We start from the raw sequence: 16,195 nt of genomic DNA, 5'->3' as shown, positions 1-16,195 counted from the left end.
GTTCCAAATATGGTTAGAGGTGTTACATTTCCGTCACACGCTTGCAGTATTCAACCAATCACTACGCACTGGTTAACTGGCCAATCATAGCAAACCTCGCTTTTCATTGTGATGAGCTTTGTAAACAATCTGCAAGTTTCAGAGAGGCGGGACAAAGAGGAGATACAAACGTGCAAGGTATATGGAAAATACAGAGTATTTTGGACCTTAAATCGTGTACACATATTAGGGCTGTGCAACTAATCGAAAATTAATCATAATCGTCAGTTTTGGCCTTCATCAATTACAAAAACAAAATAATCGAGGCAAAAAATTGTTGTGCCGCATTCCATTGGATCCTCTCTTTTCTTGTAGTATAAATCCACAGCGCACCTTTCTCTTTACAGTGGTTCAGAAGTGCTATTTTTCATTTAAATTCAGATTTTAAAAGCCAAGTTTGTACTATTTTTTATGTTGTTTAAGGGTTAATGAGAAATCGTTTTAAATAATCGGGATCTCAATATTGGCCAAAATAATCGCAATTATGTTTTTGGTCATAATCGAGCAGCCCTAATACACATTGCATTACAACGAAAACAAATGATAATATTCGTTTTAGCCATGTCATATGACCCCTTTAACCAAATGTATGACGTACTCTTACGAATGCTCTTCAGCTCCTGTGGGATAACAGGATGGCAAATAGTAAACTGCCTACTGGTTGCACACTTCTCAGCATAAGCTGATGAATCTCATTTGGGTATTATTCATCCACTTAATCATTAATAGCAAGTATTCTAGCATTTGATGTTCTACCAAGCATTATTCATTAAGCATAAATGGCTAATTCTAAATTTGGTACATATGTGAAGTATTAGTATGTCCTATTACATTTATCTTTTCTAATCTAAAATATATCAAAATAGCCAAAAATGCTCTTGAAGGAATTGCTGGTTCTGCCAGAGGTTAATGAAATTTGCCTTTGGAAGTATGACATTATCCTTTTGGAATATCTGTCTGAGAGTCCTAATGGAATTTCACTGATAAACACTGGGCAGGCAGAGCCATTCTGCGGATGACAAAGACACCTCTAATAAAAAGTATCTTGTATAAATATCTAAACAAATTTATGAGGCAATTAACAGTCTCCCCAGAGTGTGGCAACCCGCCATGTTCAGAACGACTGTTTGCACTGACAAAGAACATCAGACCACCTGAGTTAAAAGGCAGCCGTCCTGATATCAATCTCTAGCAGCTATTTTTCCACACAAGGCCTTTGGAAACACATGAGCCATAAAGAGCCATACAACACAATGCCTTTTCCTTTCCCATTCTCTTGAATCGCCGCCGTCTGCTTCGCCTCACCTGCATCAACATATCTTGATGTGAGACCGTCATGTGCATCTGCAAGGACTAATTTGATTGGTTGCGCTTCACTTAATGCTTCCAGATCAAATAACATCAGCCGCACCACTAGGGAAATGTTCCCCTTGAGACTTACCAGATGAGAGTAGTCTATGATTTTTTCCCATACAGAAAAAAGAACAATCAGGACGAGTCAACTGTACCCATCATCTTCCAAATTTTCCTTTAGGAACAATGAACAACACTCATAAGTCAAAAAGGTCAATCAAAAACACTTTAAACGCTCACTGCCAAGTAGATCTAGCCATCATTGCTTTTACAAAAGCTACTATGACCCCAGAGCTTAACTGGTCTTGGCACAGGATTGGCACAAAACAGCTTCCTGCTCATCACCATACTTATAAAACCTCTCAAAACTGCAGTTCCTTGGTGCTTCCTTAATGTATCCCAGGATCAAGAAACTTTAGATGGGACAAACGTCCTGGGTGTGTAATGTAACTGATAAATGCATTATGGAACACACTCAAATGTGTTAAATGGGCTTGACGTACTAGTTTTAACTCACTAAACTATGTATGGAAGTATAAATGGATTCATGATCATTTATTCTTGAATCCAGTCAAGCTATGTCATGATCTGATGCTAATCAGAGCAAGAAAACACTTGTCAAACTATGGCAACTCTGCGCTGCCTGCGGAATTCAGCAAAAAAATGTATTGAGCTTTTTTTATTCATTAGCTTGCTTTAAAAACATTTACATTAGATGTGGTGAAGGGTCACAGATGATTCAGATGGGAGAAAAACGTTGCTGAGATTCCCCTCCCGAGAATCTCACATTGCTGCAGTCTTTATGAGACAAGACAAAAAAGGAACTACATGACCAGGAAATAAACTCTAATTTATGTTAACGATACAGCTTATTTGAATTATCTTCAAAAGGTGACAGACATGTTCATATGTCCAACACACTGTAGTTTTCAAAACTTTACACCCGTAAAGTACCACCCTGGAATTTTTAAATGACTGAAAACACCCGATGGAGAACCTACACGCGCACACGGAGCTTCAGGTAACATCCTGATGTTTTCAACAAACAGCCCCTTGTGCAACTGCGTGATTGTTGATCAAATGACATACTTGTTATTTTATCAAAAATGTAAACAAGGTCTGTTTTCGGAAGGCTGCCTGCCTGTTTCACAAAATTTGGCTCTTCCCCTTTCTTGAGGGAAACAAACTAAACGACTGAAATAGAGACAATTTGGAAGCTTCACTAGTACCCGTGATCTACAAATGAAGAGTTTTATGAGCCTGTAAATGAGACAACGATTACCACTCAACTGCTGCATGCAACCAGTCACACGGTGAGCACAAACTCAACACAGGCAAAGTTAAGTTTAACATCAAGATCATGAAATTCATACACTCACCGACTGTAGAAATGCCAGGTTTCTCACGTAATCCCGTTCTGTGTTCAATATTTCATTTAAAACGCACAGTCTCAACCGCAGTTGACGGTCCGATTCCTTGCTGTTTTGCTCCCCGTGTTCTTGTTGACTGTCCTCCGTGTTTATTTCGCTCATCTTTAAAAACCCTCGACAGCAACCGCTCCAAACAAACCGAAATATACACAAGTTGCTTGAAAACTCCGGACCGAGGTGAAGAATTAATCCATTTAATCCGTCGCTTGCTGCACGCGACCCTTCGTGAGGATGCTGCAGGGAAAATGTTACATTGAAATTGAAGAAACTTTTGTGAATGTAGCGGCGCGCGACATCGAAGTCGACCGCAAAGCAATTTGCATCTAATTTGAAATGCTTTCCGTTTAAAAGGCAAACCAATGAAGTAACCCGCTGGGTGTCTGCAGTGAAGAAAGTGTTCGGAGGAGAAATGATGTGCAAAACTGGATTGCACGTGAAACGATTGAGTAACCGTGAAAGGACTGACAAAACCTTGCAGTACAGCCACAGCGAAAGCCGAAGTAGCGGGTTCACGAGTGTTAAGGGCTATTGAAAAGTGAGACGCTTGTCGGAGAGAGAGAGAGAGAGAGAGAGAGAGAGAGAGAGAGAGAGAGAGAGAGAGAGAGAGAGAGAGAGAGAGAGAGAGAGAGAGAGAGAGAGAGAGAGAGAGAGAGACTGCCGCTGAGGGACCGTCTGCAAGTTGCAGCCCTTGCGCAATCGCGTCTTCAGTTATAGGGCAGCATATTTGCACGGGTGGTTTAATATCGCTTCATTTTTTTTATTTCACTAAAGGACCACAGTTGAGTTAACAGAGTAGTTTTGATGTTCACTCAATAAATCTCTCAGACATTAAGTAGGCCTACATTTATTTTGTTTCTGTCTGTGCTGACCCCCAGTGCTCATCACTTAACCTAATTCCATTAGTCCATGCAAATATAATAAAATATTTATCACTGTTTGCAGTGTTGTCATTACACTTGGTTTGTTCTAATGCAAGGAAGACTTAGTTCGTACCCGTTGTGCCCTTGAGGTGAAGCTTTTCTCGTCGTGATGTGCCTGTCCACATCCTGTTTACTCAATGACAAAAGACTAAAACCAAGACTATACTCCATCTCGCACGCACTCACAAATTATACCATCAAACCACCAGACCCAACCAAATGATAGGTGAAGGGTGAGAATGACAAGTTGGTCTGGTTTAAATCCCTATTAACCTGCAGGAGTCTTTCAGCTGCAGGCATTTCATAGCTGGCTGACACTTGAGAAGTGTCAATAAACACTGGCACCACGTTGGCATGAGTTCTGTCCAAACTTACTGACCATAGTAATAGCCAATGTATACTTTGACGTGACTTATTTATCGCTCTTCACGTGTAACCTACATGGCTAGGATGACACAACGGTAATTTAAGTAATGTGTTACTATATTAAACTCATACGTAAAGCATACTGCACGTGGGGTCTGTGAACCCGAGCGCCATCTAGTGGCAACCCTAAGGTAAATTAACAATGGTTTTATTATAAGTGTTTAAATGTGGATTTACCGTCGGTAATACCGTTGTTCGGCTACAAATACACCGGTTAAAGTATCACGTTAAGACCATTTGTAGTTACTATGGTTTTATTACAAAAACAACAGCATCATGGTGGTTACTATAGTCAAACAATTGCTAATTTTCGTAGGGTAAGATGCTATAAAAATAAAACAAATAAATAAAAAGCAGGTTTTGCTGATGTCAAGAGTATATTTATATTTAAACATGCGCACCGTGGATAGGGAGACCCCAGTGGAGACGCAATGACGTCACCAACGATCGGTTGGCATGTTTCAGTCTCTCGCAACAAATAAACACTTCAGCAAAGGTAAGATCCGTCTTTTCTTTTTGCGCCAACGTTTTTTTTAATATTTGAGAATATTATCATCACATTTGTTTCGTCCGGATAACATTCCGCATTTTCTGCAATTAAAAATCAATGTTTTTGGAATATGGGAGAAATGTCGGACGATTGCAGCACAAATTGTGTATAGATGAACAAAAAATAATTTTGTAGTGGTTTCTTCGAGAGCTGTATGTGTCCAATCCCATTTTATAACAAAGTCTTGCTGTACTTTTGTTAGTTCAAAATTGATAAATTCTGAAATAATAATTGAAATAATTGATGTACCACAAAAAAATAAGAATTGAGAAAAAGTATCACAGATTTCCATACTTGGAACATTTCAGTTTTACCTTATATTATTCTGACTATCTGACAGATTGGCTTGTCTGTGATTCTCTTCTGCGGTATAAGCAGCTCTTGCCATGGCTTATTCAGCACGCTGGCTGGCTTTATTATACTGGACCCTCCTGCACTCCCCAAACAAGTGTACCATTTTAACCAAAGCAGACTTGCAAGAACTAGAGAATATCAACACCTGGGTCATCACCCACAGCTCTCCCTGCAGCGCCACATGTGGGCTGGGCCTCCGTACCCAGGAGCTCTGCCCTATCGGGGGGAAGGCAAGCATATCCACCACTACCTGCAAGATGAGGACTGTCCGCTGCCTAGACACATGGCAGTGTGGACTGAAGACCCAAACAGCGGTTGCCGGTCAGAAGCTCGTTCTTGACTGTTTAGAAGAAGTGATGGATGCCATGGGCCGCTTTGCCTTTGGGGTGTCTTGGCGTTTCGCCCGTGGAGTGATCACCTCTGATGATTCTCTGTTTACCCGCTATGAAGCTCTGAGTTTGGACAAGGTGGTACTAGACCGTTTGAGAGAGGAGGATTCTGGGACTTATCGATGTGATGTACTGGATACTGGTAGACACAGAGTTAAGAGAATGTATAAAGGGGTGAGGGTGATATCTCCCGACATGCTGAGTTTGGACTTTGCTAAAGGTCTGAATCAATGGGAAAAACCCCGGAGCCTGTGGCCAAACATCACCACACCAGAGCCTTATCCGAGTAGCATTCTCCGAAACATGGTGCTGGTTAGCGTGTCTATATGCGTTGCACTGATAGCAGTCATCTTTTTACCCTTGTGGGCTTTTAACCGGAAAATGGCCAAAGCAAAAGCTCAAACTTTCCATGACAATTTATGAGAGGGCCCATTTGTTTTTCACCATGTAAATTGTTGCAATGTCAAATATAAGTCATATCCAAAATAGTTGTCTTGTTGTCTGAAAAAAGTATGATGATGTCAAGAAAGTGTGGGATGTGGGAATAACAAACATGTTAAAACTACTCTGAACTATTTATAGGCAGGAGCTGTTAATGAAACGTTTTATAAAGCCCTTTAACATCACAACATGGGGTTAAGTTATCACAGTAAATCAAACAACACAGTCGAGAAAATTATTCTAAATACCACAATGATGTTTCTGGCCAGAGTTACCTGCATTAGTGCCAGTAGCATAGCCATATTATAGTATAGCATCAGAAAAACGAGACAATTCCAAATGTTCAATTCACATCTGCAATTCTAGATGTATTGTGGCCGTTCCAGTTCAGTGTTTGTTGAATTCTACTAAAATCAAACCAAACATGAATTCATTCAACAGCAATGTGAAAGACTGACAGCATGACAAGAGACATGCAAACTGTGATAAAAATCCAGGTTATCACATAAAAACTTTTTTGCTACTGCAAATGTTACCTCCTTGTTTCATGGTAAGAATCCTTGGCTGTTTCCGGTTGGGGAGACGTAAAGCAGAGAGAAATGGGAAACTGCGATAATAGTTAAATTTTGCAGATGCTGTAAACTGCGGGACACCACAGTTTTACGGTATTTAAAATTATACTTATATATATATATATATACTAAACACGTTAGTCTTTTGGACAAACCAAAGTTAAAATGTTCTTGGCCACCATTGACAAGGAAAAAATAACTTAAAAATATATATGTTCTGTTAAATACAAAAGATATGGTTAAGAATGTAGGAAAGCAAACTGGTTTGGGGCACTTTTGACTACCATTGTAATTTTTCCTACTATCGTAGTCAGTGTTTGGTTATTCTTCCGAATATTATCTCGGAACAAAGCAATTTATACAGATTTGGAAAAACTTGAGGGTGAGTAAATGATGACCTTTCAAGGGTAAACATTTCCTTTTGGTGAAAAAACGGGGCTTTCCATCACTAACCTATGTGCATAGCAAGCGTGATGCATTAGCAAACTCCATTAATGAGAAAACAACGTACAGAAGACTCTCACACGTTTAAATAAACTGGTGTTTTATTCAAGATGTTTGACATGTCAAAGTGTGTCCCACCTCAAAAACAAACTCCATCAGACAAATAAACCAGTGAAAGGTGCTCTTTAAACGCAGAAAAAAATCCACTAACACACTCTTCAACTCAAACTTAAGGCAAAGAGGGAAAAGTCGTCCACTTCCTACAGCAGAATGTGACATCAGTGAAAACTGGAGCTGCGTCCAGTACTTGTGATTCTTTGAGAAATAGCGCCAGTGTAAATAAATTCTTTCAAAGCCAACACATAATGTATGTTTAAACATTTCTTTAGCTTAAAGCAAAGGAGACCCACAAAAACCTGAAGACTAGGCTACTTCTAGCTTGATGATAAGAATTATAATTTCTCAGAAGAACAGAGCAGTCATTCAGTGTGTGTTTTAAATATACATGACATCACAGCTATTAAAGGTGCATTGTTAATCTTCGAGAGTAAAAAAATGCCTCATTCATATAGAATATCCTCATGGCAACGGCTTTCACTAAGGATGCAAGAGAAAAACCAAACCAAAACGAAAGAACCACCAATACTTTAAGAGGGTGTAGGTGAGAAGTTGTTAACATACCACACACTCTTTATGACATGCTGGTTTTACGATCATATTCAACATGTGAGATACAACAAGAAAAACAAAGCAGACCAGCCTATGACCTGCTTCTTGTAGACTGTGTATAATTCTTTGTGTTATTCCTTCTCACTAAAGGTCTACCATTCAGAAGCAAAACCCATGCAAACCATTCAGTAATGCCAGAATAAAGAGAACAAAGAAACAAAACGGCACAAAATAAAATAAAATTCATTAAAATGCAACAAATGAATTCATAGCTGACTTTTCAGCATGGTTATAAAAACATGCATGACATTCCAACCCTCAGACAGCATCAAATGAGTAATCTCCAGCCATGACTAGTATACATTAAAAGAAATCCAAACACATATCCAGTCTTCTGTAGATCACTTACTGCGCCAAAGACTTTTCAATGCACCATTCATACATTATTTTATGCTACTTTTTAAAACATCGCGTTACACATTTATTCCCTGTCTTGAGACATAATTAAACGTACATCTAGCAGTATATTTACTCAGCATCTACCTTCAAACAATTCCACATACATCATCATTGTCATGCTGTCCAGCATATATTACAAAGAAAAACAGGTGTCACATCATTCAATCAAGCATTTAGGCAAATTCAATCCACATTTTAGCATTCATGGGCAGCAAAGACAAAGCAAGGGAATCTGAGCATTCTAGCTAAACTAGAATCCATTCTCTTTAAAAATACATTCAGTTTGGTCAAAGAGAGAAGACTGATTACAGAAATAATTACTGTCTGAAAGAATATTCTAAGAATCAATCTTGTGCCCTTGGTCGATTTTAACAAACATGCTGCAGATAAGCTTAGCTAAAGTCAAAGCAGCATGCAGATACCAGCAGCCACCCAGGCAATCTATTGCAGCAAAAAGAATGCATTGAGTGATTATAATCATTGTGGAATGATGGCAAAATTAAATGTTTTTCAAGCAGCGCTTTAAGATAAAGCCAACTGCCAACACCTAAAAAGCTAAACACAAAAGCATCTCCAAATCAAACAACATGAAAGTATGAGCCGTCAGACACGAAGCTCGCCTAGTTGTGCCTCTTTGGTAACAGTTTTGCATGAAACATTTCAGCCCTTATTAAAATGGAAGACTAAGCTGTACTTAAACACTCAAACTCCTGAACAGTGTTGTTATCCTTAATATGCAAAAATTGTTGATGTTCCCCGAACATGAGCAACGGGTGCTTTTATTAAGAGTTATAACAGCATTAGCGCCAAGGAACTTGAACAATTGATCCGTCCGTGGCCGTAACTACCCATTGCATATTAAACAAATGCTGGTCCGTCGAGATTGCTTGGTCTTGAACATCAGCTGGTGAAGTTTCCTGGTATGTAGAAGAATTTGGTACGATTGGCAAACGTGACTGTGTTTTTGATGTTGTTCTAAGGATCCAAATATAAGGCAACATCTCTGCAACTCTGATGATTGACTACGAAGCCACTTCTTAGTAGGACCTTTGACATCAAGCGTAACATGGAAAGGAATGTCCACCATACAGAGGAAAATAAGTGTTTTTTGAACTAAGATTTTGAAACATCGCCTGAGCAAGAGTCAATCCTCTTCACCTTGATTAAAACTAAGGACCACGTTTCCAATCTTTATGATTCATACAGCAGATGTGGATAAGATAGAAGGCTGGTATAGGACAATTCTGCCACAAACACTAGTCCTTTGACTCCAATCCCCGATCCACCAATACTAATGCAATTCAAATAGATTCTTGTTGCAGGACTAGTCCATTTTAGACCATAAAGGAGGTCTAACCAGCTTTTATTCAAGTCCTTATAAGTCTGTGTACTTGAAAAAATACCGTAATTCTAAGTTTGACAAAATCTTGCTACGTTAACGAGGACTGACCGAAATCTCCTTAAGAAGGGGGCAAGCCCAGGAAAGAAGTGGCCATAATCAACAGAGGTGTTAAGAGGGAAAAAGCCCTTTAAGTGAGACTCATCCTACTACCGATAGAAAAGAGCTGGAGTCGACATCCATGAATGAGTCGTGATCTAAACAGGAAACAGATGATGTAGGATCCTTTAGGTGCCAGAAGCGATGAAGAATGTCACTTTGATATTCGCTGCAAGTGTGCAGATGGTTATAGTCTTAGCGTCTATCTCTTCCCAGTTTTCATGTATGATGGGATGCCTCCTCGTGCAGTTAGCCCTTCAAAGCGCTTGTAGGTGTAGTTGATGAAAACCCAGTCTTTACTCTTTAGATCAGCCTCGGTCTGGTTGGATACAACAGTAGCTTTTGACAAAGATAGAAAGAGAAAGGTAACATTATAACATTAGTTTGAAACGCAACAACCTATAGAAGGTTCAATGAATTTCAGGTTAGCATCAGGGGTCTAAAAATGTACCTGAAGGTTGGAGAATGTCTGATTCTGGGAACTCGTCAAAGTTGGAGGTGTCGTCAATGCTTTTGATCTCAATTGGAATGGCAGCTGGCCTCTCCCTGTAAAAACATAAGCAGTTTAGAATAGCAAACCACCATGCTACTCTTACTATTGTTGCAGCATATAGTATGTAAATAGGGCAAATTATGCACTTTTCTATATGGAAAAAACACAGGGTGGCTTACTAAATTCGATCAAGTGAGTTTAGTATAAACCGCAAATGCAACATGATCAAACTGACTGCTCATTTACAGTGTGATGTAAATTCATTGTGGAATAATACAGACTGTTTACTTAATATCTTCAGAAAAAAGTATTTATCAAACCATAAATGAGGATTTTCTTATCAAATAAAGCCTTCTACCCAATTTTAATATGGGCAGTTGTTCTACCTTATATGATCATAATCCACCCCCTCAAAGAACGGGTTAGTCTTGATCTCCTCCACTCCAGAGGCTCCAATTCTGTACTCACTCTCACAACAGAACCTGAAAAACACAAACATGAAAAGAAGAAATGAGACGAGAGTAAAATAAAGGCAAAAACATTTATTAAAAAAAGTAAAAGATATGAACAAAGCCCCATTTTTTCCCTTTGCAGAAAAAGTAAGAATGTGAGATGAACCTAAGAATGAGATCTTTGGCTTTCTCTGAAATCGGAACCTCGGGTGGAAAGGTCAAAGTCTCTCGCCAGTTCATCACTTTTCTGTAGGTTTCTTGAGGCGTCTCGGAGCAAAATGGAGGGTAACCTGAAAAGTTATAAAAGCACATACAATTTAAGCATATTTTGGAGTATTTACTTTTTTTATTCCAAACCAAATCTTCTGAAATTCTCACCGATCAGCATCTCATACATAATGACACCAAGACTCCACCAATCACAGAGCTTGTTATACCCATTTTGCATAAACACTTCTGGAGCGATGTAGTCAGGGGTTCCAACAGTGGAGAAAGCCTGAGAATGAAGAGGATTTATTACAGACAGACATTCAAATTTTTCACCCAAAATACTATTTATTTTATTTTACGTAATAAATTATAAGGTATGCACTAGGACAAAAATCATAATTCCAATTATTTTGGACAATATTGAGATGGATGGATTTCGACTGAATGGACTGGATTTCAACATAAATAAACATTACTACATTAATATTATAAATTAACTCAACTATTAACAAACAACAGGTGCAATACACGTAGGAAGGATAGTATTGGGCGATGAGGAAACTCTTACCAACTGTCTCCTGTTTCGCTTCCATGTCTCTGCTTTCCTCTTCGAGTTCATGTTTTGGAAAGCTGCAGAGAAACGCAAATACATGTATAACTAACTTGAAAATGCAGTATATTTACACTGATATGAAAAACAACTTTATTAACAGCAAGGCATTCTAAGATATACAATATGCACATGTTTAAAAATGTAAGAATAACTGTGTGTTATACTGATAAGCTGATAAGCCTAAAATCTTTATAATAATATGAGAACGAGAGATTTGTCTGCTTACTGATGTCGCTGGGAAGGCTGTGATTGAGGTTTCTATAGAACTCAGTGCGATGGGCTTTCTTTAGACCAGTGCATAAACCAAAATCAGACAACTTCACATGACCCTGGATGAAGTAAACACACATGTGGATTGGAAACACTCTTTAGATGAACCCTTCTGCTACCCGGTCTTATTCTTGTGGTGCTAAATATATACAAAACAATATAGTGCTTTCTATAGCGTTTTAAATATTAACACTAGTCTTGTGTTCTTACTCTTACCCTTGAGTCCAGCAGCAGGTTGTCTGGCTTGATGTCTCTGTGGATGAAGCCCAGCTGGTGAATGGAATCAATAGCCAACACGGTCTCACCAATATAGAACTGTGTGGCCTCCTCTGTTAAAGTGTCTTTCTTCATCAACAGAGTCATCATATCACCTAGGCACAGAAAAGTCATCTTGTGAAGGAGAGGCTTTAGAGCGCTGCATAGCTCAAGTAGTAGAGAACTTGCGTTTGATTGTCAGGAGTTTCTGTAGCTTGAATCTTGAGGAAGAAAATGGCCCCTCGAAATACCAGAATAAGTATCAGAATGGCCTTTACATTGCTTTTCTCAAGGATAATGTGTTCATATTTCATATGTGTTCACTAAAACTAGTGCTCACCTCCAGGTAGAAACTCCATGATGAGGTAGAGGTTCATTTTATCCTGAAAGCTGTAGAACATCTTGACCACCCACTGACTATCTGCTTCTACAAGAATGTCCCTTTCTGCTCGAATATGACCAATCTAGAACAAAATTACAGACAGACGTGAGTGCACATGACCAAGAACCCTAACATCATACAAGGCTATATTAATGATCTCACCTGTTCTTTCTCAAGCATGTCAGCCTTACGCAGGATCTTCATGGCATAAACGTGGCCCGTGTCCTTCTTCTGAACTAGGCGCACCTACATATGAGGACAGCATATATTTTTACACACCTTCTCATGAAGATGAACGCATTTGTTTTTAACGTTAGCAGACACTGACTAAAAGCCACAAAACTTCATTTTTGATTTCATGGTGTCTTTGATGGCAAGAACCGCTTACCTCTCCGAAAGCTCCACGGCCAATCACTTTGAGTGACTCAAAGTCCTCCAATCCAAGCCGTGTTCGTTTCAGACGAAGAAACTCAGTCTCTTTTCTAGCATGTTCAGATCGGCGTATACACTTCTGCAGGACCCAAAATAAACAATAACAAATCACAGAAGTCAAAGTGTTTTAGCTCCAACTATATCGATTAAGATGTTTGACACATGGGAGATGTAAATGTGTTCATTACTAGAGGCTGCCAATAAGAATCTATATGAAGACAATTGTAAATGTAAGCAGGTACTGGGTATGTTTGAGAAGCTCACCTCTTCGTCAACTAGTCCCTCGTGATCCATGACCTTCTCCAATTTCTGCTGCCTATAACGGACACAGGAGACCTTTAACACATGTTCTGAAACACTAGTAACATTGTTTGCTATGAGGTTGAGTTGCTTCATCAGTCCTATGAATGATGTGGTCGTATAGTTTGAAGCGATTTCAACAGGTGAGAGAAAAGAGAGATTTGTATAAACGCACCATTGTACTGTGGGAGCTTCTTGTATACAAATGACATGCAATGGGCCCTCTATACCTAGCCAAGCCTAAAGCATGCAAGGAATTATCTTAAACAGTCCAAACGCTCACTATTCAGACCTGCTAAACTTGTTTGTAAGCAAATGTTTTATAGTAGAGAAACAACTGTAGCTGGTGTTGCTCAAGTCCTACATGGCTTATCTCTCAAATTTAACCCCTATTTGAGATCAAATGAACTACACGTACCCAAAAGTAGTTCAGCTAAACAAAATAAACACTTGTAGTTGCTGGACTTCTTTATGCAGCCCTCAAAATGAGATCTTAACAATGTTTTATGACAGAATGTACAATACACAATTTGGTCAGCTTAGGCAATATACGAGCCACAAAACAAGAAGGTGTTTGTAATGTTCAAATGGAATAGACACTAACTAAATGTACACTAAATGTAATGTGTGACTCTCATACCTCATTTCTCTTTCCTCATGCTGTGATATCAGGTTGCTGTAGAAATTCTCTAAGGTCACTTTGGCCATAGTGACCCTCTCCTTAGTGTGGTTACTCATTGAGGAACAGGTCATCTGACTTGTCATCGCCATGGTTAACTAGTTGGAAAAAGATAAATTAAAAACATCTTAAGTGCTTCTAACCACAAACAAGGTCACTCTCACAAATCCATTGAAGCATAATCGCTGTAATGGTTTCAAATATAAAACACAATATATTTCAATATTAAACAAACATTTATTTATAGCATTTTCTGCTGAAAATCTCATTCCCGTCATTACAATAACATGTCCAGCTACAGTATGAGTGATTGATACAGTGAGGGAAATAATTATTTGATCCCTTCTGATTTTGTAAGTGTAAATTAAAGATACAGATTCTGTTGCCAGGCATATTTTATATACATAAGCTGATTTAGGTAAAAGTGACAGGACTAATCTGTGGTCCATATAGGCCAAACTACACCTTAAATATATGAGCAGCCCCTTTTTTCCGATGTATTTCCAAGGAAAAAAAACAAGTCTAACATTCAGAATTAAATGTCAAAGCCCTAAAACAGACAACTAATCGTCATAATCATCAAAGCTCTAAAACAGACAATTAAAGGCAGGATATATGATTTCTCTTAGCCATTGTTGATGTTCAAATCACCAAAAAGAACACACCCCTATCAGCATCTTTCGCTTTCGTCAGCGCTCGGCTCGACAAATGTCCGTCCCGCACTGTGCACATTACTGCTGATGGGCAACACGGTTGTTTTGGTACTCAGCCCGAAGCGTAATTCGGATATCACCCCGCATTTAATCTTCATAATCGCCATGATTTATTAGACAATTAATTGTCAGCCAAATTTTATAATCGCGACAGCCCTGTGTTTACACAGACAGAGATCTTTCTAGGGCTGCAAATAATCGCGATTATTTTGGCCAATATTAAGATCCCGATTATTTAACACGATTACTCATTAACCTTTAAAACAACACAGAAAATAAAAAAAACTTTTTTAAACTGAATTTAACTGAAAAATAAACGTAAAGAAATAGCACTGCTGAACCACTGTAAAGAAAATGGTGCGCTGTGGATTTATACTACAAGAAAAGAGTGTATCCTTGCAAAATGGAACGCGGTACAATAATCGTTTGGCTCGATTATTTAGTTTTTGTCAAAATTGACGATTACGATTCATTGCACAGGCCTACATCTTCCGACATTAAACTTGATTTTGTTAGTAACACATCTGCCAATACCTTCCAAATGGCTACCACGCTTTTATTTTATAAAAGTAAAATCACTTTGAAAATCAGAGCTTCAATCAGGACTAAACTGAAATGCCAAGACAAATAGCAGCTCGTGTTTTATGTGTAGTATGGACAAAGTCGTCTTGGTTCAGGTCACACAATAAACATTTCTTTCCATTACGAGCTTTACAGGATATTCACTGAAAGGCTGCATTTAACATCAATTACTGTGTAGTTCATTTAAACAGAACCCCACAGTCCAGAAAGTTCCACTGGCCCAAAATTCCACACCAGAAAAGTCTGACTGGTTCTTTTTTGCTCTGTAGACCAAACAAGCATTGAGAACTGACTTAAAACATGTGTTTATTTGACTCTGCCTGGAAATTCTAGCAAATGCAAACTTGTCATCGGATTAAACATCTACAGATGATGAGACTCGTGTCTGGTGGAGTGTTGACACAGACCGCAAGGGAATTTTTTTCTCTGTAATATAGTGACTAGTATAATGAAACACGATTCCCTTTAAAATTAAACTTCAACAGAGCAAAAACTATAATAAACAGAAGATTAATGAATCACAGCTAATAATACTGAAAAGCCAATTCCTTAAGAGGAATCTAAATCATATACAGACTGTGTTTAATATGATAAACAATACAAAGTTAGTTAAGTTCAGTGACCGTGAAAAGCTATCTTTTAGACGGACAAATAAACAGACTGAAGGAAGCAATCAGTCAGAAAATTAAACAGACAGTCAGTCCGACAGCCTGAAAAGCAAACAGTCTGACAGAATACCATAAACATACTTCTGTTAACCCAAAAAGACAATGCGTGGGTATAAAGTTGCATTTATTCAATTTGAGAAATAAAAACAATGCTAAAGTACTGCTAGCCCCGACTAAAAAAAAGATATAAAAAACGAAAAGTACGTGTTTAAAGACTGTCAGTCTGCTAGCTGTAAAAGCTAACGTTAACTTTATCGCCTGGATAGAATCATCTTCTCTACTAGAAAAGTGTAAAACCACAAGAATTCAGTTAATTTTCTCACCAAAGCTTAAGTGAATTTAACAAACTCCATAACTCCGTAAAAACCAATCCATAACTTGTTCAAATACAAAGTGTTAGTTTGGAAAAAATACTTATTTTCCTACCTTCCACTCGACCTCAAACTGACTTGAGCTAGCGGTGGACGACGGTCATTATTTCCCTCTTCCGGGTTTGTGCTCTAGTCTAGTGGGAAACGAACAAAATAAAAGTCCTTTAACGAAGGCCATTTTTTAAACCCTGCTTTGCCTGGTCTGATTACTGTAATGCGCCAATTATTATC

General features: G+C 38.5%; 3 protein-coding genes across 6 annotated transcripts in view; 1 reads left to right on the top strand and 2 right to left on the bottom strand.

Moving 5' to 3' along the window:
- prex1 (phosphatidylinositol-3,4,5-trisphosphate-dependent Rac exchange factor 1) overlaps positions 1 to 3,313 on the bottom strand; it is a 60,040-nt gene extending 56,727 nt beyond the window's left edge. Inside the window, exon 1 of one of the 3 annotated variants that reach the window (XM_079468462.1) lies at positions 2,772 to 3,313. In XM_079468462.1, the coding sequence (XP_079324588.1) occupies positions 2,772 to 2,924 (153 nt within the window). In that variant the 5' untranslated portion in view covers positions 2,925 to 3,313. The remainder of the gene's footprint in view (positions 1 to 2,771) is intronic. The other 2 variants (XM_079468463.1, XM_079468461.1) reach the window with 2 other exon arrangements.
- Positions 2,567 to 5,943, top strand: tmem81 (transmembrane protein 81). Its single transcript, XM_079468464.1, has 2 exons — positions 2,567 to 2,705; positions 5,059 to 5,943. The coding sequence occupies exon 2, from the start codon at positions 5,105 to 5,107 to the stop codon at positions 5,882 to 5,884; it is 780 nt and encodes a 259-aa protein (XP_079324590.1). The 5' UTR covers positions 2,567 to 2,705; positions 5,059 to 5,104; the 3' UTR covers positions 5,885 to 5,943.
- A 1,054-nt stretch (positions 5,944 to 6,997) lies between these two features.
- Positions 6,998 to 16,100, bottom strand: stk38a (serine/threonine kinase 38a). Of its 2 annotated transcripts, none has more exons than XM_079468075.1 (14): positions 16,020 to 16,100; positions 13,592 to 13,728; positions 12,916 to 12,967; positions 12,608 to 12,730; positions 12,382 to 12,465; positions 12,178 to 12,301; positions 11,799 to 11,953; positions 11,539 to 11,641; positions 11,268 to 11,329; positions 10,868 to 10,985; positions 10,656 to 10,779; positions 10,424 to 10,519; positions 9,996 to 10,090; positions 6,998 to 9,883 (listed from the first exon to the last, which is right to left on the bottom strand). In XM_079468075.1, exons 2-14 carry the CDS (start codon positions 13,720 to 13,722, stop codon positions 9,747 to 9,749), a joined length of 1,404 nt encoding a protein of 467 aa, XP_079324201.1. In that variant the 5' UTR covers positions 13,723 to 13,728; positions 16,020 to 16,100; the 3' UTR covers positions 6,998 to 9,746. The 2 variants fall into 2 exon arrangements, with proteins under 2 accessions (XP_079324201.1, XP_079324202.1); XM_079468076.1 differs by having other exon boundaries at positions 15,917 to 16,039.
- Positions 16,101 to 16,195: the final 95 nt, after the last annotated feature.

Source organism: Barbatula barbatula, assembly GCF_947034865.1.
Source record: "Barbatula barbatula genome assembly, chromosome: 11".
Taxonomy (NCBI): domain Eukaryota; kingdom Metazoa; phylum Chordata; class Actinopteri; order Cypriniformes; family Nemacheilidae; genus Barbatula; species Barbatula barbatula.
Note: the sequence above shows the minus strand (reverse complement) of the source record. Positions and strands in the feature narration are given on the sequence as shown.